The following is a 22965-nucleotide window of genomic DNA, read 5'->3' on the forward strand; positions in this document are numbered from 1 at the left end:
ACCGGAATGGGCAAAATGTCCCGATTGAGAAGAAAATCTCCTTCAACATGATAAAAGACTGGTCATCACCTCGTACCAATAACTTTCGATTCTCACATGGCTCTGCTGGATGCCCGCACCTTCGTCGTCACTCATGCTCTTGCCGGCTGATCCCTATTTGTCCAGATCGCCCAGTCCGCACGCTGTCGTTCAAGCCTAGGCCTTCTCTGATACCGTAGTTGGGGGCAACTGAAGTATGAGAGGCTGTCACTTCTGTATCAACTACGAGGTTGGGATGTCTTGGTTGATTTGATGAAAGAAAACGTGGTTTTGAGTTATTATGTGCTTCTTTCACCGAAACTTTCATAACTACCAAGGCTACCAAGATCTTCTATTTGGTAGCCTCAGATTTGCGGCGATGTGCCAGTGACTGTGAGATTGTAGGGCGCTGGGGCTTAATGAGGCACCTCTTAGAGTTGAATGTCGATATCACGGATGCCTTATTCACGAGATGCATACCTCGGTTCAGACGAGGCCCTTTCCTGAGTGCAAACATTCCTCCGTCAGAAGAGATCATTTCTCTGCAGGAATACAATCAACTTTTCCAAGTTTGCAGTTGCACTTTGCACATCTTGCAATTACTCTGGGAGAATGTTGCCAGTTGCGTGCCAGTCGACCTTCCAGCTTACGCGTTCCTCCCGCACACACATATATATATATATATATCCACTACTACTCTCTCCACCTACAACCACGAGATAAGCCGGTTAGCCTTGACTGGACCCCCTTCTTTTCCCCCTGCGGCCTCGCATGGCGCTCTCTATGCAGCTTGCACGCTGCGCATCCAGATTTTCAATAGGTAGGTACTGGCTTAGCTAACCTGGGTGGGGATCCAGGATGACGGAAGATCATGGAATCGCGAAAGAAACGTGGTTTTTGACTGATCGCGGATCTCCTACTGTACCATTCGCACGTTGAGCACGAGGAATAGTACAAACTTCTCCCTATCTGCGGAGAAAGTCCGTCTCGATGCTTAACGTGCTTACTCGACTAAGTGATTGACTGATTGATCAATTTGATTATATTATACCATTAAGATCTTTCCCCCAGCATATACTATCCTCTGCTTGGACTTCGCTTTTGTTTGAGGTATGCGTATGTACGGTTAATCCCCTGCATTGTGGGACCAGAAAGGCCGAAATCTGGGTATCTGTCGCATGAAGACCAAGGGATTTCTTTCTTTTCTTTTCTCTTTTGACTTTTTGTGATGGGAGAAGGGGGAGGTTCATTATCGACATTCTTCGCTGTTATCAACTCTTCACATTACTAGTACTCGAGTTCTGCTGTCGCCTCGCGACGTCATGAAATAGCATCGGGTGAAAGATTCGCGCCCTGTTAGCGGGCTGAATCACTCGTGGCGAAGGGGGTGTCGAGCTTCCAGTTGCTCGGCTAAGCACATTTCTGTCAGCGCAAAATTCTTACTGGGAAGGGGAAAAGAAGGAGCTAAGGCTAGAATGACGATATCCCATCCCAAAAGGTTATGAAAGAGGGGATAAGGGGGGAACTGACCCGTCCATGCTTCGCGGGCCTTGATCTTCATTTTCGCGTCGGGGTTCTCAAATTTAACGAGAGGCGTCAACATGCCGCGGAGTTTGCCTTGGTCGCGGCCCAGAGGAGCATCGTAGTCAATGGTGAATACCGACACGGAGGTGTAGCAGCCGCCGTCGACCACGGAAGTTTCACCTGGTAGTGCGCAGTTGCCGTTGATGCAGCGGTTGATAGCCGCAGTGAGAAGGTTGCCGTAGGTAAATGTACCAGATGTCTCGTTGTACACTGCCTTGTCTGTGAAGCCGCCGCCGCCGATTCGGGTCTGGATGAATGGTGGTGCGACGCAAGAATCGTTGGTCAGAGAGGTGATGTAGGGAGTGTTGACGCTGGAAGATAAGGAAAGTTGAGTTAGCCTTGTTCAAGGTCTTTGGAAGACTATGGGAAAAGAGGCTCACTTGATTCCATAGCCTAAGGGCATCAGAGGCTTTGACCCATGGGGGTTGTTGACGAGTTGGTTGACGAGGTCGACAGCCAATTGAGCTTGGATAGTTGCTGGATCAGGATAACCCGAAGGGGTGGTCTGGTTGATCCAGGTGTACGAGCGTTGTTCGCTGTTGGCTCCGGAGAAGGCAATGGCGGGAATATTTCTTCCCACAGCCGCATAGGTGCCGCCTACGTTTGGGGGAGGTTAGTGATTTGCTCATGCGTTGATCCGTTTGGAGGCTTGAGAGATATCCAAAATCGGCACTCACCTTCCGTCCCGGACAAGGTATAAAGGAATGATCCCAGGTTCGAGCCAAAGTTGGGACCTCCAACATACAGATCGATGGTCATGTTGTCGTAGTAGTTTGGAATGACATAGTCGAGGGCGACGAAGGTGCATGCCGCTGGAGTACCGTTGTAGTACCAAACGTCTGGCTCATCAGGAGAACGACCGAGTGAGGGAGCACCGGCAGGAATGATGTCGAATTCGGAGGGGTAGTACAAGGTCTTCGAGTTGGTGAAGACAGATCGACCGCCTTGACCACTTTCATTGTCGACGGGAGCGACGACGACAATGTTGTGGCCTTCTCCCTTCAACAGGCGATAGAATTCTCGGAGCTGGGCACTGGCGAAGCCATCGTCATTTCCCATCAGGATGTTAAGGGCGGCAGAGCTTCCAATGAAAGCTGAAACCGCGACAGCGGCAGATAGCATCGAGAACTTCATGGTCGGACTGACTGTTGAAGGCTGGGGATGAGTGCGGTGGTAATGGAGGAAGGCGTCGCAGGGCTGAAGGGAGAGCAAAATTCAAGCCTGGAAAATGTGACGAAGCTTTAATAGATGGAAAGCTTCGTCCTGGTTAGTCGATCTGCAAGCTTTGCGATCAGCAGGGACCACGCCTGGGCCATAAACTGGCAGCCAGCGCCAAGTGGTGATAAGTGGTAATAATACACGGAACATCGTGGTAGAATGGAGGCATAGTTCATCATGACAGATTGGATGGTGGCATTGAGCATCGCGATGGTAAATCCACCGCCCCCGAAGAAGGAAGGTTTCGGTAAAGAAAAGTGAGGACTGCGAATACCGTGGGGGGAATGATTGGCTTGGATGAAACTTTGGGCCAAGGGTGCTTATTAGATCGAAAGGAGGCACCAGGGATCCCAGGGATCCAGGAACAATCTGCCGTTTAACCGACTCTCCGAACCCGCAATCCTTTCATCATGACCTTTTGTTGCAGTATCGTCAGCCTTCGGCCGTCTGTCCAATCAATCCGCCACACGCAGAGGGTCCTCAAAACTCGCCTCCCAGTGCTACCACTTCAATCAAGCATTCATCCGAAGGACTTGTTCCGCCACGGCAATCCACTCCAATCTCCATGGGCATGTTGTCTTAGAGCAACGATTCGTATTTGTCTAGGCCCGTTTTCTTTTGTTGGGACGGCTGTTGCGGACTGTTCTGCGGTTGTAGAACATTCATCGACCCTCCAAACCCAGGAGGTGAAGTCATCCCGAGACCATAATTTGGTTGTTGCCAGGCGTCTCTCTGCATGTTACGTTGAGGAGGTGGAGCTATGCTAGGTGTAAATGCTGTATTCGAAATGCTTCGTGAACCCGGAGGAGGTGGGAGCTGCCAAGCATTCGATGATGCCGGCGCCGGAGACGGAGCGTTCGCCGGGCTAGAGAGGAGGTTGGATGGCTGCAGCACTTGGTGGTGATTCTGCATCGTCATCGGAGGAGGTGAAGATGCTCCCCAGATTGACGCAGACGATGGTTGGGCCGGTTGTAAACTCGGGAATGCCGAGACGCTAATATCTGGAGTAATGGAACGAGACGCAAGTTGCGGTTGAAGAGCAGGCAGAGATGACAGAGTCTGATTCGAGGACGGAGGTTTGTTGGATGCAGACACAGGCGACCACGAGAAGGATGGCGGGTTTGCGGTCAACCTTTGTCCATCTGAAAGGGCACCGGCAAAGACGTCGTTCTTCTCCGCATTCTTGTTCCCCAGGACGAGCTTCTCAAAGTCATCTTCGGTGCCAGTGGCCTCGCCGCCTTGATGTATCCCATTGCTGGCCGCCTTCGGTGAGGGAGATGTGAGCCGCGCTTCCGCGGGCCGAGTGGAGGACAGCTCTTGAAGTTTTCGTCTCTGTTCTTGTTCAATCTTGGCCGACAGCGACTTAATGACGTCCATGAATGCCTGGAACTGCGGAAGGTCCAGCAGAGGACCCAGAGAAAAATTCCAGAGAATGGGCATCACTTCGAGGGCGGCGAAATCACTGTCGACAACGGTCCCAATTTGTCGAAATACTTTCAAAGCTGCCATCATCACCGCTGGCTCTTTGGTCTTGATGGCCTTCAAGAGAGGCACCACTTTCTCTTGCATGGTGAACTTATCCAAGCTGGAAACGTTCTTGTCTTGTCTTTCTTGTTGCGCGGCGCCCGAAAAGTCGTCGGCACGAGAATCGGTCTGGGTGGAAACGCCACAGAGTACTCCGAGCGCTTCGAGGCCACGGATCTTGATACTCAAGCTGCTTGTTTTGCTAAACACGTGGGCAACCACCGGGAAGAGATCATGCTTGACGGTGGAAAAATCAAGCAAGGGTAGAACCACCGGCAAGCTCTGTAAAGCCGCATCGGTGAGAGAGTGGGTAGAAGACTCCATGGCAAGATGGATGATTGGCAAGACATCGTCTTTAAACTGTTTGGCGGAACAGTGGTCGGCAATGAGTTGGACGTTGTTGAGCACGGCAAGCAACGCCGCTTCCTTACTGCTGTCTCGTTCCTCTGACTTGGATTTGGAGAGAAAGATCTCCCTCGTTCGTGGTAGCACCTGGTCTGAAACGGCTTCTCTGCTGGAAGGGATGATTTGGACTATCCGAAAGATGTTTTGCATAATCAGAGGCAGGAGCTCCCGATCCTTCATCTCGTCAAGGAGAACACTGAGGATCTTTTTGCCGAGCACGGACGGGGGAAACTGAGGCATGACTCGGCCGAGTCCTTTCATGAATTGCGACTTCTCTGCCGGGGTCTTTGCGGGAAATGCATCCAAAAATCTCATCGTATTGACCAAGATGTTGTCAAAATAATCAGATTGCTGGAATTCGCTTGCTGTCAACCGTTGAGCCGGTCTTCTGGTCAGCATCCTTGGTAAGGTGACGTTTAATTCACGAGGGAGAGCGCCCTCGGAGAGATAGTTGTTGGCACCGGTCGGCACCGTCCGGGCATTGCTGAAGATTTTCTTGTACGTTGATTGATTGCCATGGGTCTCAATCGGCGACCGGTGTGGTTTTCTGTAGCACGCGAGGATGACGAGACCTAATGAGAACATATCGGCCAAGAAGTTGATGTTCGAGTCAAGCACGAAGTCCGGAGAGGTGTAGTCGAGATCCAGTTGGACCATCCGTGGTATGCGAGGGTCATGATACAGTACTTCGGAGAGGGAAATTTGAGGGACGGGCTGGTGCCCTTCTGCCCCGTCGGGCGGTCCAGCAAAACCAAGTCCCGCGATCTTCCAATCCGACTTTGCATTGATCATGATTGCATCAGGAGTCAAATTTCCATGGACCAGTTTGGCCGAGTCGTGCAAAAACTCGAGCCCTTTGGCAACCTGAAGCAGGCCCTTCTGGATCTCCACTTCATCGATTTCCACGTCCTGCAGGGATCGAGATGTGGTGCCATCATCGGACGCACACGTGGAGGGACCTCGGCCATTCCTACCATCGGTCCGGTCTTTTTGTGCCAACGCGGCCGACAAGGAGCACAAGACCGGCTCAGTCGCAAACATTAACCCGCCACTACGAGTTTCTTCCACGGGTTCGACCAGCTGGAGAATGGAGGGGTGTCGGAGACGGGCCAAGCTGCTGGCTTCCTTCTTCAGGCGCTCGACAACTTCATCTTGAATTTTGCGTACCGAGGTGGCACTGGTAGCACGGCCCCCCAAACCACTGCTGGTGATATCCAAGGACTTGCGGTCAAAGATGAAGACCGAGGCTTGGGTACCGGTACCCTTTTTCTTTGCGTCGAAGACAGTCCATGCGCCTACAGTGGCAGATGATTGTTTGGAAATCTCATAGTTGGACGTGATGTTGGAAGAGAAGGACTTGAAGGCAGATGAAAACATGGCCGCCTGTTATCGAAGTTGTCTAGCAGGAAAACATCGGAAAGCGTAAAAAGGGGGAAAGGGGGGTTATTTTTCCCTTTCTTTTATTTAAAAAAAAATCGTCGAGTGATTTTTTGGGCATTGAGGTGATGGAGAGGAAAGTCAAAATGTCCGCCCGACAGCGGAAAGGCTCCTGCCAAGACCAGGGACACGTTCCAGGTCACGTGTGAATACGGTCAAACAGTAATACACCCAGACGATATCTGTCTTTGGGAAGGCAAGAAATTACAACGTTGTGCTGTCCAATACGTCCAAACGCGTTGTGTTCGCATCTACAATGTACTCCTCGTCGAGCAGATCGCAAACTGCGACCAATTCGATCGCGAGGGCGCAAATCCAGCCCATTCGAAGGCAATGTGTTCGACGAGGCTAAATGGAAGGCTTGAATGTGGAAACATGATTTTGGGTTAACCAGTTATCACATCGACAAGAATGGGACATGACGCCGTGGAGACTAATTACACCGAGTGCGGCTCACACATCATCAATCCGTGGTTTCTTAGGGCATACTGGAGAACATAAACTGCGCGATACTCATAGAAGTCCACCCTAGATATTGTATCGGCGAGCCCTCCCGCGGCAGCCTTGTCCCTAACCGAGTTTACTAGAACCGCGAGAAACAAAGTTGTCTCAAGACTCGTGGAAAAGGGTGACCGGCTGCTTCACACTTCTTCTATATGACAGGTTCTCTGAGACCAGCATCATCTTTTCAAAGGCTTATTCATAGACTTTCTCAACTGGCCTCACAACTACCTCCCTCTCCTACAATGGACCCATCCCTTCGATCCCATTATCTTGCAGACCACCCTCCCACTGTTGTTCGATTGGAGATTGCACCTCACTTTGCCGCCCTTTCGCCTAAGCAAAAGCGTTATGCCCATCATCTCAGTCGTGCGTCGTTTCTCGGTTCTCGCGTGACCTTGGCTCAAGTCTCGCCTGAGGCTCCCGTCATTTACGATCTCATTCTTGCTCTTCATCGTGCTTGCGGCGGCAACTACAAAAAGCTGTCTGAAGCCACCTCGATCCCTTCTACCGATATTACACTATGGCTCGAATACTCGGCGCAGTTTCTGGGGAATTGTGGCAATTACAAGGGATTCGGTGACTCCAAATTCATTCCACGAATCTCGCCCGAGACGTTGACGACACTTTGCGATGTCAACGACGAATGCAGGAGGCTTCATGAAAAGGCTACAAAGACAGGAGGCGGGATATATGAGACGAAGGACGCGGCACTCATGCATTTGGGATATCCGGAAGCGGGACATCTGTCGGCGTACTATCCAGACTCGCCCACAATCACGAAGGAGGAAATTTCCATCGTCGGGGATGTATTGGAAGAGAAGAAACTGCTGATAGAGAACACTAGACTTCGAAAATTGGATTCGGGAGATTTTGAATTGCTTATCGCGTCGGGCATCTCAAATCCTCCCGTGTCGGAGCGAGACTTGGGTGATGTCTCGTCCATTGATCTCACAGGGAAGCTCTCGGGAAAGAAGCTGAACCTTGTTTTCGGTGATTATCAGGATTCCATGGCCAAAATTGCTGTGGAGATCAAGAAAGCGAGAAAAGTGGCGGCAAACGAAATTGAAGAAAAGATGCTGGACGAATATGCTCGGTCTTTTGGATCTGGTAGTATCCAAGGTTTCGTGGAATCTCAACGATGTTGGATTAAAGACAAGAAGCCCCTGATCGAGACCGACATCGGCTTTGTTGAAACCTATCGAGATCCTCATGGGGTGCGTGGTGAGTGGGAAGGATTCGTTGCCATGGTCAATCAAGAACGAACTCGAGCTTTCGGCAAACTGGTCGAGGCGGCTCCGAGCATGATTCCCAAATTGCCGTGGGGCAAAGAATTCGAAAAGGACAAGTTTTTGAGTCCCGATTTCACATCGTTAGAAGTCCTGAGTTTCGCGGGAAGTGGCATACCTGCCGGCATCAATATCCCCAACTACGACTTTATCCGACAGAATGAAGGTTTCAAGAATGTCAGCCTTGGAAACGTACTGAGCGCCAAAGCACCGGACGAGCCTATCCCTTTCATTCGCAAGGAGGACGATCAAGTGTACCGCAACTGCCGTGACCCTGCATTTGAGGTGCAGGTTGGCATCCACGAGCTCCTAGGCCATGGCTGCGGCAAGTTAATGCAAGAAACGGCCCCTGGCGAGTATAACTTCGACATCAAGAATCCTCCAATCAGCCCCATCTCCAACCAGCCGATCACGTCGTGGTACAAGCCTGGTCAAACGTGGTCGAGCGTATTCGGTGCAACTGCTTCATCATACGAAGAGTGTCGTGCTGAGTGCGTTGCCATGGTCCTGTCGTGTGACTTTGAAATTCTCCAGATCTTTGGATTTGGTGACGGCAAAGAAGATATCACTAATGAAGCCGGCGACGTCCTCTACGTGGCTTACTTACAAATGGCTCGAGCTGGGGTGGCTGCTCTTGAATTCTGGGACCCAAAGTCGCGAAAGTGGGGACAAATCCATATGCAGGCGCGGTTCGCCATTCTTCGTATGTTCCTGGAAGCTGGCGATAATTTCTGTGAAATCAAGGCTGCTAATGGCGACATCGAAAATCCTGATGACCTCGCCATCTACCTGGACCGAAGCAAGATCTTATCCCACGGTCGACCTGCAGTGGCAGCGTATCTTCAGAAACTCCACATCTATAAGTCCACCGCAGACTATGACGCAGGGAAGGCCATGTATGATGAGATCACCAATGTGAACGAATGGTGGGCCCAGACAGCTAGGCCGTTGGTTCTAAAGAAGAAGACTCCTCGAAAGGTGTTCGTGCAGGCGAATACGGTGTTGGATGAGAGTGGTGAGGTCCGGTTGGTCGAGTATGAGCCGACCGTTGAGGGAATGGTGCAGAGTTATTTCGACCGAGATGTGTGAGATACGGACCAGATGGCCTGTTTTGGTGGAAATGAGGCAAATGATGCAAAGAAGGAATGCATAAATGGGACTACATAAGACATCATCCGATGTAAAGACGTCATAAGAATAGAACGATGGATGACAGCCCCCCAATACGAAATAAATAACGGTCAATGACTTTCTGTGCGTGAAACAGAGATCTTGTGGTCGTTGGTCCAAGCTCTCTAACCAAAGACTGCGTCCTACCGTCAGCCTCGTTAAGAACGGGCTTGGCGACGGTGACTCAATGAACTCTTCCTGTCTTCTTTCGCTCCTTGTCCCAAATAAGTGAGACTCAATGCGAGAAGGTAAGCTCCCGCGATATAGTAAGCCCGAAAAGAACCATCGGAATCCCTCCAATGACTCCCCAGCAAATTGTTGGCGCGGCTTGAACCGTGTCAATGTGGCAGTGACACAAGACTACGACTTGCTTTGGTTTAGTTCCTACGGTGTTCATCATTTCTTCGAGTCATTCTTAAGTACAACTGCCGTTCTTCATGGAGATTGAGTGCGTCGGCACAGGCAAAGAGAGATAAATCCCAAAAGAACAAAAAATAAACCAGCCAACAAAGAGCCCATATCCGCGCGCCATATTATCACTCGCTTTAGGATCCTGTTGTCACTTCTTCAAACATCCTTCCCATCTTGTATCTAGAGGTAGAGGAAAACCCCCCAACAAAAAGCGGACGAATGCTCACCCTCGACGGCTCAACGCTAGAAGGCGGCGGACAGCTTGTGCGCGTCGCCTTATCTATTTCCGCCATCTGCAGTATTCCCGTGCGCATCACCAAGATCCGCGCGAATCGTGCGGCAAAATCTTCACGGACTACAGACAGAGGTCGTGGTACTCGTGGAAGGAGAGAGGCGCGTGGCGAGGGCGGCGAAGGTAGAGGTGGAGGTTTAAAAGAAAGTCATCTGGCGGCGTTGAATTGGCTGGCGGATAAATGCCACGCGGACGTAGAAGGGGATCAAGTCGGTTGTACGGAGGTGATGTTTCGGCCTGGACGTCGAAAAGTTCCCACTAGCTTTGGAATTTGCGAGAAGAAAACTGATGGTGGTGAGGTTGAGGTTGCCGACAGGGCTGAAGACAAAGCGGAAACAGAAATGATCACGTTGGAAAATCCAGGAAGTGTCTGGCTCGTCTGGCAGGCGATATTTCCTTATATTGTGTTCTCGATGCTCAGAATCCCTGATAATAGTGATGGAGCATCGCTACCGGTCGATCGAGTCGAAACCGAACATGAGCCTCAGTGCCAATTTCAACCACAAGATCAGCACTCCGACTCCGACTCCACCAACCTCGACTGCACCCATCCGGAGCACGAAGATGATAATTACCAGCGGGACGAGCGGGGCGAGCCATTATTCAAAATCATTCTCAAAGGCGGCACTAATGTTCCTAAATCCCCGTCGACCGAGTACATGCAACAAGTCTTCCTCCCATTTTGCTGGAAGATCGGACTACCTAGAGTCGACATCCACGTCCGCAGGCGCGGGTGGGCAGGCAGCGCGCCTGAGATCGGGGAGATCGAAGTGTGTGTGTTCAAGCCAAGAGAGACACCCAGAGTGACACCTGAATCCAAACACGAAGCTAGATCGGAATCCCGGGCGAGAGCAGACGAAAGCACTTCCGGTCACCAGGATGGTGGTGGTGGACATGGAAGTGAAAACGAAACTGGGAAAGAAAAAGCAACGATCACAGCCAATCTTGCGGCAAAAACAGACCCAGAAACTAAAACACATATTCCTTTCTGCCTTCCACCCTTCAACACCCACGACCCCGGGCCCATAACACATATAACAATGACCATCCTGTCGGGGAGTCCCACGACACAGCACCTCCTCCAATCCGAGCTCATCAGCGGTTTACGTGCGCGCCCCATCTTCTCCTCATCCTCATCCCCCTCGCTTCCGGACCCCATCCCGATAACCATACACGCCTCGTCGGGTCTTTCAGGCGACGAACGGCGTCTTTACGTACTGCTCGTCGCGCATACTGCGAATGGATATAAGATCGGCCGCGACCACCTGGGATCCGGAAGGAAGCTTGTAACCGAGGCAGATAGACGGAAGATCGTGACCGAGGTCGTGGGGTATGTGGTGAGGGAGTTCGAACGGGAGTGCGAAAGGGTCAAGGGTGGGCGTTGTGTCGACGAGTTCGCGGAGGATCAGATAGTGGTGTTTCAGGCGTTGGGGAAAGGGAAGTCCAGCGTCGATGTCGGAAGTTCTCGTGGAGAGGGGAAAGTTGATGGGGGAAGCCTTCATACCCGGACAGTCAGGTGGGTTTGTGAGGAAATGTTGGGCACGGTGTTTGATGGGGTGGGCGGCTGCGAAGGCAAAGGAAGGGGATGAGGAACGGGAAGTGGATTGGATAAGTCGCCGGAGAAAGTCGAGACTCCCTCACATGAACCCAGGTCATCATTGGCTTAAGTCGGGAATGCTTCTTCTCGAACGCTGGCAGACAATTTGAATTCCCTTTGCTGGCAAAGGAACAAATTCCTCGTCATTCCTCGAAGATGTCGTAGTCGTCAAAGACAGTCCTAGGGCCCCTGGTATGTGCCACCCTGAGGATTCGTGGTACTCCAGAATCCTTAACTGCGAGAGCCAGCAGATGATCCTCTACTAGCCCCGGTAGCTCTTCTGGCCAATATCTTATTCTTCAACTCCTTATGAGCTTGACGCTTGGCCTTGTTGTATTTGTCCTTGCCCATAAGTGGGAGACCAGGGATTTTGCCGGTTGCGTTTGGATCCGATTTCGGCTTGCTCGCAATAAGATTCGACTTTGGACCTCTGGCCTTGACGAGATTCTTGCGTTCCTTCTTCTTTTTCTCTTTCTTGAGTTTCTTACCAGGGGGACCACGACTGGCTTTGGGTGAGTTAGAAGATCGAGACTCTTTCTCAAAATTGATATCTCCAAAAGAGATGAAATCAGCTTCGTTTTCCGGGTTCCGCTTGGAATCCGTCTCTGGGGCTTCAACTGTTTTGGTCTCCTGGACAGGGTCTGACTTAGTCCCTGGGGCAATGACGGCGTCTGACTCTTTTGCCAATTTCTTCGCTGTTTTCTTCTGTGCTTTTCTCTCTACCTTGGTGAGTTTCGACTTGGACTCCTTTTCGCCGTCGTCTTTGGCCTTCTCTTCAACAGCATTCACCGGTTCAGCAACGGGAGGTTCAACAGCAGAAATGGCCACAGCGATCCTCTTCTTATCCTTCTTTTCTTCCTTGTTCTTGGACCTTTTTGACTCTTTGGCTGCGGCCTCGCCTTGGGGCGGAACCTTGGTTGGCTCCATCGACCCGGCGGGACCGGCCTCTTCACTCTCAATTTTCCTCGCTTCATCTTTTCCGGCGGGTTTTTGTTTTACAGCTTCCGAAGGATTGGCCAAGGTCGATGTCGGCATGTCGTATCCAATAGCCTTCATCTGTTCGGCCTTCTTGCCACGCTTACGCTTCTCCTTGTCAACTTTCTTTTGCCAGTGTTCTTCACTCTTGGGTGCGGCCAGAGCCGCTCGTTCAAGCTTTTCATGTGGAATCTTTCTGAACTTCTTGTTTGCCCCTTTCCATACATCCGGATGCAGCGAATCAGGCTCGGCGTACTTGCACTTGAGGATGTGGCCGAACAGTAGATAGTTGTCCATGGTATTGGCCACGATCTTGGCGACCTCCTTTGAGCTAAATTCGATGAAAGCAAAATGTTTGGATTGTCCAGTACGCTTGTTTCGAGAAAGTCTCAAGCGGGTGATATCACCAAATTGAGAAAAGTACTCGTTCATCTGCTTCTCGTAGAATCCATGGGGAATACGACCGACATAGACAGTACCGGGACCTTCATCATCACCTTTGGCTTTGACCTTGTCCAACTTCTTGCGAACTTTCTTAGATTTGGGGAGCGCAAGTGTGGTGGTGAGATCAAGGCCTCCTTCATCCTCTTGCTTGTCTTCCGAGTCACTGTCAAAGCCGGCCAAAAGGGCAGCAGCATTATCCTCAGTTTCCACCTCTTCAGCGCGGTCGTAGTCGTCATCACTTGCAAAGCCTCCAAATCCAACTTCGAGTTCCTGATCGACGGTGCGTTCTGCTTCCGCTTGCATCGAGGTAGAGACCGGTTTGTGTGTGGTAACAGTGTCAAGATTTCCATCTCCGTCATGTTCTACCACCCCATTGATACCGTCGGCAGAGAGCACTTCGTCATGACTGCCCTTTCTATCCTTATTCTTGTTTTTCTTCGACTTCTTCGGAGCCGGTTCATCAGCATCATCAGGAGGGACAGAAATGGCGGTCTTGTTCTCCGTGACTTTCGCATGAGTTTCGGGTTTGGTGGGTGCGTCTTCGTTATCATTCATGAAATCTGCAGCCCGCTTGCGAGATCTCTTTGATGTGATAGTGGAAACATTGTCTGAGGAGAGGGATGGGACAGGTGGGACTGCTGCACTATTGTTTTCGGTGTGCTTTGATTTTTTGCTCTTCTTGAGCGGCGGGTCTGCGGCGCCAGACGACTCTGTGCATTGTCAGTCTCATAAAGACCTCGCGGTAGCATGGATATGATTTATACTTACCTTTACGTCTCTTATCACCCATTGTCGTGACAGTGTGTTGGGTAAGTTAGGTACATGTCGTGGTGAATTGAATCGATCCAAAAACTTTCTCCAACTTCGCCAAGGCAAACTTACCCGTGTTCAGCTAGGAGTTTACCTGGGGTACCTACAGACAACCCTATCTATTTCACCTGCACATGGAGTGCCACAACCTTTCTACTGTAACACCGAGAGCGGTTCTGCATGACATAGTAGACAGACGTGGGAAACTGCCTCGTTGTTAGAAGTGGTGCGCTCCCTACAAACAGTCAATGCCCTCAGCTTGCAGACGCTCTCTCGCCCTCTTGAAGTGCATGCTAACCGTGTCTCCAGTGGTCAAGTGGTTGCTCAATACAAGAGCAAAATGCCTCAAACCACCATTCATGGGCCACCATAACTCTGTAGAGCACAATGGGTCCGAAATATGTCCAATGAGATTTCCGAGCCACCCCATATACGTCGCATTCTCAGTCAGCTGGAGACCACGGTTGTGCGGGCAAGATTCTTCCATAAGCCTCTTGACAGCGTCATAAGCTCTTACAAGCTTTGTCCGCCCTCGGGCGATGGAGCGCCGTATTACTTTACCTTACGAGTTAAGGCAGCCACAAACGAGCGAATTGCAAGCAAAGACAACAGATGAAGAAAATCATCCGACCAGGTGCATGGATTCGTTTTTATATGGAGAATGAATAGCCTGCAGCGGACACCATAATGAGATGGAAGTTGACCACGACTCGGTGACCGAGCTCGGTGGTGCTTTTCCACGAGAAGATCAATATCCATCTCCAGGCAAACAGTCAACAACGATCACATTTCTACTCTCGTCTACAAGACCTCGGATGATGGCAACCAAATCCCAGAATAGACAATCTGTAGCTAAATCTCGTCCTCAGCCTCCGCCTACCATAATCTCCATCTGTACGGACCCGAAAGCAGAGCCGTTGTCAGAAAAGGTGATGCATGGTTCTCGGCCCATCGCGCTTTATCGCCCCACGAGTCAAACCGAAGAATCCCGCGCCACCTGCGTCATCCTGCCCCGAAACCCCTTGCCGGTCTAGCCTTCTCACTCTGTCACCTTCAATACTCTCTCGCCTAGTGTCCTGCCCACAGATCTCGGTGGAAGAGTGGATTGCAAATCCTCACGTCTATGGACCTAACTCACCCAGCTGACAAACGATCGTCAGGCTACCTTATCCCAGGCCTTGATTTCTCCGTTCATGGCCTAACCCACTCCTACCTATGGGCTTGTTAGCCTGTTGGCCTGTTTGGCTTGAGCGGATCAGCCGGAGCTCTTCGAACACAGGTGAACGAACCTGATCCCCCCCCCTTTCCTTCCTGGTACGGGAGTACGGTCGCGGAGTGGAGGAATCCCAAAAAAAAAAAAAAAATAAGCACTCTCGACTACGTGAGCGAGTCATAAAAAGACCAAACCAAAGGATAATGGCTCGTTGGTTATCTCCTTTCGTACGATTCCGCGGCGTGGGCACCGGGCAGGGGTGCTAATGGCACAGGTATTACATGTTTGGCTCATCGTCACCTGGACTTACTGATGCTTATGCGAATTCGTGACTTGTCAGTCCGTCTCTTTTTAATGTGCCCCCCCATCTTTCACGTCTTGTCTCTCCTGATCTCTTGTAACTTACAACAGAAATATCGCGATTCGCGAGACTATCATCAACCAATCCGATCAGGAAGGAGACACAATTCGACAATCAAGCACGTGCTCAGCTTTGGATCCCTCCTCATCGATTAGAGTATCGGAAAGGGACCATGGCTGTGATATGGGGTCTCAATTTGAAGGATATTCAATGGTGGAAGTTCAAGAGCTCATACATGTTTGGTAACAAAGATTACCATCTACGACGGACGAAGTTTGTGGTCTATCAGATTGCCATGATATGCTGCGTTGTTTCTGAGTCTGTCGGAACCGCCGCTTTAACAGGTGAGTACGTCAACCCCGAACTATGATGGACCATGTCATTAATCTATTATCGCAGACTACGTGAAACAGCAATCGACAATTGAACGATTACATTCGTCAGCTAGTGTTCACAACGATGACTTCGTCGGTATTGCTTCCTACAACATCTTTGTGGGCATCGCCGTTGCTACAGTCTTCGGTGCCGGATTCTTCTTTGATCTCTTCTTCCCGGAGCGTTGGGAACCTCGCAACATTCGATGGTCATGGAGACTTGCCGCCTTGTTCGTCACTTTATGCTGTATCGCCGATACCTTAGCCTTGACCGTGATCGTGGCGACAGGTAATGCCTGGATCTCTGCTGACAGTCAGGACGCCGAAGAAATTGCGGAGGAGAAAATCAACCCTCCTCTACGATACCGAGACAATGGTCGGGCTATTGCTAGTGTGGTGTTCTTGTGGATTGGGATGGCTGCCACTGTGGCCAGGTGAGCGAAACGTGTGATCATTTCCAGTACGTTTTGCTGACTTGACCTAGCTGTATTATTCTCTGGCTGTACTACAACCACCTCGACACCTATGGTCCCAAGTCTCACACTGCCCGGATGCGAGACGAAGTCGACAAGAGTATTTTGACCGCCGAGCGAGTGACTTTGGAAAGAAGGTCGAGAGACCAGGTGATATTTCATCATGGCGATGGAAGAATTTGAGCCCAATCGGAGTGGAGCCACAGACTTCTCGACCCCACTACCTTGTTTCGCGACATCAAAAAAAGATCAAGTGTGCGGTATCACTCTCGGAAAGACGCGGAACATTACCTGCTTCCTAATAACTCGGTGTGAAAAGCAAAGAACCTCTTCGCTCCTCACATGGAAACGAGACTCGGCACACTTTTCACGAAACCCGGAGACTTCCGGGAACACTTTGCAGCTGGCTCGATCCAGACGGCCAAGTGCAGTACAGCTACAATTCTCGCATACGGTAAATGGGGCGTGGACTATGACTGATCTTCACGATATTATGGGATGGATGGGGTTAGGAAGAGAAATCATATTGGAATCCGAATACGGCATTACACTTTTGGGGATCGGTGCATGACAAAAACGGGTATTCCGGATCATCCCGACACTTATTTATCTTGGAAATGGACATGGACATGGATATGGCCCGAGCCTATGGCGTTGATGGGTAGTGCATGCAGTTTAACTATTGTACAGATGTAAGCGTTGGAGTAATTTTGTGACTAAAAGGACACGATATATACTCGCACTGTGTGATGCCACCCCTTGGGGGGAAGACGACATAACCCCTACGTATATTGACTAGAAGAATCATCTGTGTCATATCCAGATCCTACGGGCGTTCGCAGTGCATCAACACTGTTGGCCTGATAGCCTACATAGGCACCGTGTCTGCTCGTCGAAGAATGAAGGAACTGTTAGCAACGCCGTCAATCATATGTCAGGAGCTGAACTATGGAAGCTCTCTATCATCATTGAAGCATCGGATGAATGTAAGAGTGATTCGCATTTCTTTTTGTGTCAACGGTGTACAGCTTCGTCTGCCTTGAATCCCAGACACAGGCACTCGAAGCCCGCAATGTTTTGATTCCTTTCCTGCCGAAGAGGTAGGATGTTGGCACTTCTTTTACGGAGGACTTGTGTTCGAAGCGTGTACAACCTTGGTGGCGCCATCTATCACAAAAACCCCTAAAATCTGTCATTGGTGGAATCCATCATCGAACGACTGAACGGCGACGACAAGAGGAGAGCTGTAAGATTGGGCTGAAAAAAGCCTTGGTACCAAAGCAAAGAGCACCAGAGTGACAAATGTGATATGGACACTTCGTTCGCATGCTCTTCTCTTCTGTACTGCAATTTACAATCTTATCTACCTCATGCCACTTCCCTTTCCTTGCGCCATTCCCGCGAGGAATAACCCTTCGCCATAGGATGCAATACATATTCCACGGACTTGGAGAATCACAACACACTCCCCGGCTTTGTCGTGAAGCCCATTCGTACATCATGGCAGGAATCCGCGAGAATGGATGTCCTGCAATCTTTTCTCAGTCATTCTTCGCCTAACCTTTCTGGTATTCTTTGTGCAATTCAAAGCCAGGGTATTTCTCCCAACCCAGACCAATCCACTTCACTAGAGTCATAATGGGTCGATCATCCAGAATATATCCAGCAGCTACGTCGCCGTGAAGTCCCGTTGACACTCGGAAAAGTTTTACTGATCAACATCCATGGCCTCGCCGTCGGCATTGCCACCCTTTTCCGTCTTGACGGTCTCCACAAAATCCTTTCGGCGGCTTCCAATCTTTTCCTCTTTGAACTTTTCGATCTGTTCCTTGATGTCGGTTGCTATAATGACACAATCGCGTGAGCACACTGGGCGTACGGATTCAAATAGCAAAAGACTTACCAGGAATCACGTCTTCGATCTTCAGAGGAACTCGATTGAAGGGATCGTGTGGATCACTCAATAAGTGACTTCTGATAGTGCTGCGATCAAGTACAATCCGACTCACAGGCAATCTCACTGGGTCTTCCATGAGCGTGAACATCAAAGGATCCAGGAATTCGTCGGGAATTTCGCCAAGATCTGCATCTGCGGCCTCGTCCTCTTGCTTCGCCTTGGCAAACTTCTCGATGAGTCGATCCCATTTCTTCAACTCTTCGGGTGCTTTCAAGACAAATTTTCGCAGAATGTTGCCTGCGGCTGCGAAGTTTTCCGGCTTGTAAGACCTGCCGTCTCGGGCCACGGCGAGGATGAAGTTTTCTTTCTCGCTGAGATTGAGGTATACGTCGACAATCTCGCTCAGCAACGCCCTCGGGTTGAAGTTGTACTCTTGAAGATTATCAACTTTGAGGGAAGTGCTCTTGGGGGGGACCATAGCATCGAGATTGTAGTCCAGCATGTCTGCCAATCGCTGAACAATTTCAGGCATTGTGAAAGCGTCTGCTAAAGCCTCGGTGAACAGCTTCAACATACCAACTGTCTCATTCGTCAATTGCATGTAGGATTTGGCTCGGCCTTTCGCCTCCTCTAATGCCTCTTCTTTCTCTTGTCGTTGCTGCTCATTCAAGGTTGTACCTGCCAGAGAGAGTTCCTTGGAAATATCGTGTATCTTGTGGAATGCCGTGAATGACTCGTCCAGAACGAAGGTGACGTCGTTCAACAACAAGTTCACAAACCTGACAAAGAACTCCATGTTGACTTTTGCCTCCCTGAGGAGATGATCCCTGTAGACCGTATTGGACCAGATGCACTTGATGATCTGAAAAATCTCGAAACGGACGTTGAACTTGTCGAAGAATTGTCCGTGACCACCCATGAACTCCGCCTCGATGAAAAACTTCATCAAAGAATGTAATAAGTGATCCGTCGCAAAAGGCATGCTATTATATTGATCCGCTAGGATTCCCCTGCCACCTTGACGCCATGACCATGTTCCTCGGAAGAGAATCGTTACCAAAGAGGCCTTCAAGTAGGGATTTTTGATGTATTCAGAATTTCGTAGGAAAGTGATGCAAAGCATGATCAACTCATCAGATTGGGTTGATGAAATGACTTGTGGCATGTTGTACATGATGAATCCGAAGTTTCCGCTGATAACATCCAAGAAATATTCCGGAAGATTCTTGAACGCTTCGGGTTGTTCAGAAGGTAGAGGAAGAGTCAACTTTTCTTTGGGGAATTGGCGACGGGGAGAAACTTGACGGAGGAGCCAGACGGTCACAAATCGCATAAACTGCATTGAGCGAGTCTGAGCAAGGTCGTCAAGTAACACTCCTTGGACGGCGTATTTGTAGGACAAACTCTTATCGTGTGCATCTTTGTACCTCTTCAGTGCATTTTCAAAAATCTGTAGCTGTACCGGGTTGTTGACGTATTTGTGTCTTTCCGTCTCGAACTGTTCAATCTGCTTGGCCATATGCTTCAATTCCCGATCCATCTCCTTCAGCATATTGCGGGCGGCCTCACTGCCGTAGTGATGAGCAGCGACAGTCAAAAAGAACAACTCGGAAATGAAGTTATTAGTCCCTTCGAGCTGGTTCGTGTAGAAATTATCGGATTGATCTTGGTCGGCGTTGATCTTGGTTTCGTCCTTGATATCCACTCGAGGATGTCTTCTCAGATAGTCAATGTCGACACGATCCATTTTGGAAAATTGAGCGTCTAGAAAAGGTTCACACAGTTGATCCAAGCATGTGTTGACGTTGATCATGAATCCATCACTTGATACCGCCGCCCTGTCGACACGCATAGCTCTGCGCTTATGGTTGGAGTTTACTGCCAAGGCAAACCAATCGAGAACTCGTTCTCGAGCATCCGAGGACGATCGTACCAGGGTGTTGATAATGTCAAAAAGTTCGGTTTGATGGGACCTCAGAGACATCTGGAGAGATTGCTGAGCATTTCTGATCCTCCCGGGATCCATCGTCTTGGGTCCCGAAAAATATTGCCTGGTCACATCAGCCTGCAGGGGTGATATTTGGAAATAGGGGCCGAGCAAGGTGCTGGTCTCTAGTTGCGCTGCCGGAACTGACTTGTCCACGAACATGGAGGATTCGGTAATAGCGATAGCCATGGGCTTGTATCGGATCAAGTGGCGCAACATTGCCGTGTATCGTCGATAGTCGCTGTCCATGGTCATTTTGGCCAGTCGTCGACTGAGATTTTCCACAGCACCGACAAAGGCATCCTTGATCGTCTCATCTTCATCAAACCTCGTCACGACCTCTGTTAAGAAATCATGACAGACTCCACCGTCTTCATCAGGGTCCGCGAGGAGATGATCTGCCAGAGCGGAAACGCCCTCATAGTCGGCCCCAAAGACATCAGGAGTGGTGACGGATAATATACACCAGCTCATACATAATCTCTTGGCCTCCAAAATAACCTCCATTTTCTTGCTGTCGCCTGCTCGATCCTTGACGGCCTTGTTGAGTCTGGTAATTCTCTTCCAGCAACCAAAGAGCCAGTCATGCGGGCTTAGTTTCCCTAGATCGGTCCCAGCCTCCATAATGGCTTGTTCGAGCAATTCCTTGCTTAACAGGACGGGCTTCTCCTCAGACTCCAGCTCTTCTTTAAGTTGCGGGGTCACAAATAAACTGTGACCTTGAACGTCTTTCGTTTGACTAGGATCGAGACTGATCCGGAAAATGCTTCTCAGTGTACGGTCTTCCCATTGTTCGAAGCTCTCGCTTTGCCGGGAACTCGGTCGCTCTGCACCGTTCATCTCTCGCTTCAGCGGCGTCACATTGGCGGAAGTTGATTTTATTCGAGTGGACGGTGGTGGAGGTGAGGGGGCTTTGGAGATGTTGATAGACGGCTTTGGCGACTCGGTCGGTGCAGGAGTCTCGGGCGCACTCTCTTGAGGAGTTGCCGCTTGTGAGGATGATATTGACTCGGAATCTTGCGACTGCGCTATTTGTGACTGCTGCAATTTCGCTAGTCTCTTATTGCGAATCTGATCTATGTTAGAGATTCTCGATGCCTATACACTCGACGCACCTTATCTGAGTCTAGAGATGGGTCTGACATTGTCGTAGATTGTAGAGATGACAAATGTGGCGGAACGAAAGTACGGTTGAGGTCTGAACCTTCGACACCTTTTGGGGGTTGATCGGAGATATGGCAAGCCCACACCCAGCCTGCCCTCCCCTGACTGGCTGATTACCAGCTATGTCACCTTGTGGATGCCTGCTAACGTTCTCATTTCAGGCAACGGAGAGAACCGCCAGACACAATGCGTTATTTGAACAGAACAAAGTTCATAGGAGGAATGTAGTCATCTCACAAAGGCCCCTCTTTTGGCCTGTTCTACAAGGCCGCCAACAATCGGCTTGACGACGCCACCAACACCAAACACTGATGCAGTCGCACATACAGCACCTCAAAGAGTCCTCAGAACTGTCGACTGACTTTCAATTCATCCAACCGCTGACAGCCAGGCATCGGCATATTCCTTGCTCTCTTCAATCTCTTCTCGTCCGTGTAGAAGAACCCGGTGGCGTCGTTGATTTCTTGACGCTTTCGCTGTACCTCCGTCTCACACTGATATCTGAGCGTTGATACATAGTCCACTTCCGCCCGCTGATCCAACGAAGAAAACTGCCTGGCTTTCCATCCGTCCACCTCCGCAGGATTGATAAAATAATCAATTTTATATCTGGGGGTGACCCGATGCATCGTATGTGGCGGAACCGGTGAATCAAATCGGACTTGAGGGCCGGAGGGGGTCGTGCCGGAGAAAAGTGAAGACAGCAAAGGTAGAATAAACAGGAGTAACAATGGAAGCAGTTGGGTTAGCGCGGACAATCCACTCGGCGTGGATTCTGCGTTAGCTTCTCGTGGCCTTCGCCTCGGTGTTGGGCCTCCCATACGATGTACTGTAAATCCCGGACCGCCTCCCATATTAAAGACAAATTGTGGTCCTCCAATTCCACCGCCTTGCCATAGAGTCAGCAACTTTGTGCTCACGGCCCAGATCGAATAGAAATCTTACCAAACTGGAAACCTGGACCCATGCCTCCACCAAAGAACCGGTTGAATAGTTCTTCCGGTGAGATCTCATCTTCGTACATAGGCCCTCTTCCAGGAGATCGCGCGAAGCCGCTGAAGGGGCTGGCACCAGCGCCGGCAGCACCGCTACTGGAAAAGCGATTATCAGGGTCACCTCCAAATTGATCGTATCTTGCTTTCTTGTCGGCGTCCGACAGTATTTGAAATGCGCGCGAGACCACTAATGGTGTCAATATTCAATCCATGAAACCCTGGCAACCGTACTGACTCTTGAATGCCTCATCGGCGCCTTCATATCCATTTTTATCGGGGTGCGTCAACAAACTTATTTTTCGGTAGGCCTTCTTGATCTCTCCATCGCTCGCCGTTTTCTCGATCGCAAGAATCTCATAGAATGCCGTGGGGTTGCATTTCCGTATCCGTATTACTTCGGCCTTCTGCTGGGGGGTATACTTTCTGTCTTGATTGCCCTGATTGTGGTCTCGTGAAGTCGCCGAGCCATTTGCCCTGGCATCAGAGCCAGAAGCCGTTGCGGACATGCCGCGCGGTCGGGATGGTGCTTTGAAATTCAAAAGAGAGCCCGAGGGTCGAACAGGAAATTCTTGGGGGGAGCGTGAAGGGAGTCTCAAATTCAATCAGGCAAATGGTTCATATAAGCCTCCCGCAGGGATGCGACCTTGGAGTTGGTAAGGTGGTCATAAGAAGTGAAATCGCATGCCGCGCTAATTGCCAATGGTGGGTTTGAGGCCACTGCCGCAGGCTCGGTCTGGGCTTTTTTTTACTTTTCCCGAACCGAAGCGGTAACCCTGAGCTACGAAATTCTGTTTCTCTTCCTCTCTCGCACCAGTATGAATTACAG

General features: G+C 50.3%; 8 protein-coding genes across 8 annotated transcripts; 3 read left to right on the forward strand and 5 right to left on the reverse strand.

The window, feature by feature from the left end:
- Positions 1-1387: 1387 nt before the first annotated feature.
- Positions 1388-2736, reverse strand: Z518_02772 (5'/3'-nucleotidase SurE; the record flags this gene model as incomplete). Its single annotated transcript, XM_013419798.1, has 4 exons — positions 1388-1428; positions 1549-1913; positions 1983-2199; positions 2280-2736. 4 exons carry the CDS (start codon positions 2734-2736, stop codon positions 1388-1390), a joined length of 1080 nt encoding a protein of 359 aa, XP_013275252.1.
- Positions 2737-3399: 663 nt separating this feature from the next.
- On the reverse strand, positions 3400-6126 carry Z518_02773 (uncharacterized protein; the record flags this gene model as incomplete). Its single annotated transcript, XM_013419799.1, has 1 exon — positions 3400-6126. The coding sequence occupies one exon, from the start codon at positions 6124-6126 to the stop codon at positions 3400-3402; it is 2727 nt and encodes a 908-aa protein (XP_013275253.1).
- Positions 6127-6932: 806 nt separating this feature from the next.
- Z518_02774 (uncharacterized protein) lies at positions 6933-9065 on the forward strand (the record flags this gene model as incomplete). The annotated part of the gene is made up of 1 exon (XM_013419800.1): positions 6933-9065. The coding sequence occupies one exon, from the start codon at positions 6933-6935 to the stop codon at positions 9063-9065; it is 2133 nt and encodes a 710-aa protein (XP_013275254.1).
- Positions 9066-9776: 711 nt separating this feature from the next.
- Positions 9777-11438, forward strand: Z518_02775 (uncharacterized protein; the record flags this gene model as incomplete). Its single annotated transcript, XM_013419801.1, has 1 exon — positions 9777-11438. The coding sequence occupies one exon, from the start codon at positions 9777-9779 to the stop codon at positions 11436-11438; it is 1662 nt and encodes a 553-aa protein (XP_013275255.1).
- Positions 11439-11677: 239 nt separating this feature from the next.
- On the reverse strand, positions 11678-13655 carry Z518_02776 (uncharacterized protein; the record flags this gene model as incomplete). Its single annotated transcript, XM_013419802.1, has 2 exons — positions 11678-13575; positions 13634-13655. 2 exons carry the CDS (start codon positions 13653-13655, stop codon positions 11678-11680), a joined length of 1920 nt encoding a protein of 639 aa, XP_013275256.1.
- A 1766-nt stretch (positions 13656-15421) lies between these two features.
- On the forward strand, positions 15422-16279 carry Z518_02777 (uncharacterized protein; the record flags this gene model as incomplete). Its single annotated transcript, XM_013419803.1, has 3 exons — positions 15422-15593; positions 15649-16057; positions 16108-16279. 3 exons carry the CDS (start codon positions 15422-15424, stop codon positions 16277-16279), a joined length of 753 nt encoding a protein of 250 aa, XP_013275257.1.
- Positions 16280-17804: 1525 nt separating this feature from the next.
- Z518_02778 (uncharacterized protein) lies at positions 17805-21125 on the reverse strand (the record flags this gene model as incomplete). The annotated part of the gene is made up of 3 exons (XM_013419804.1): positions 17805-17938; positions 18000-21051; positions 21096-21125. 3 exons carry the CDS (start codon positions 21123-21125, stop codon positions 17805-17807), a joined length of 3216 nt encoding a protein of 1071 aa, XP_013275258.1.
- Positions 21126-21488: 363 nt separating this feature from the next.
- Positions 21489-22645, reverse strand: Z518_02779 (uncharacterized protein; the record flags this gene model as incomplete). The annotated part of the gene is made up of 3 exons (XM_013419805.1): positions 21489-22033; positions 22090-22326; positions 22375-22645. 3 exons carry the CDS (start codon positions 22643-22645, stop codon positions 21489-21491), a joined length of 1053 nt encoding a protein of 350 aa, XP_013275259.1.
- Positions 22646-22965: the final 320 nt, after the last annotated feature.

The sequence above is a fragment of the Rhinocladiella mackenziei genome (genome assembly GCF_000835555.1).
Source record: "Rhinocladiella mackenziei CBS 650.93 unplaced genomic scaffold supercont1.2, whole genome shotgun sequence".
In the NCBI taxonomy this organism is placed as follows: domain Eukaryota; kingdom Fungi; phylum Ascomycota; class Eurotiomycetes; order Chaetothyriales; family Herpotrichiellaceae; genus Rhinocladiella; species Rhinocladiella mackenziei.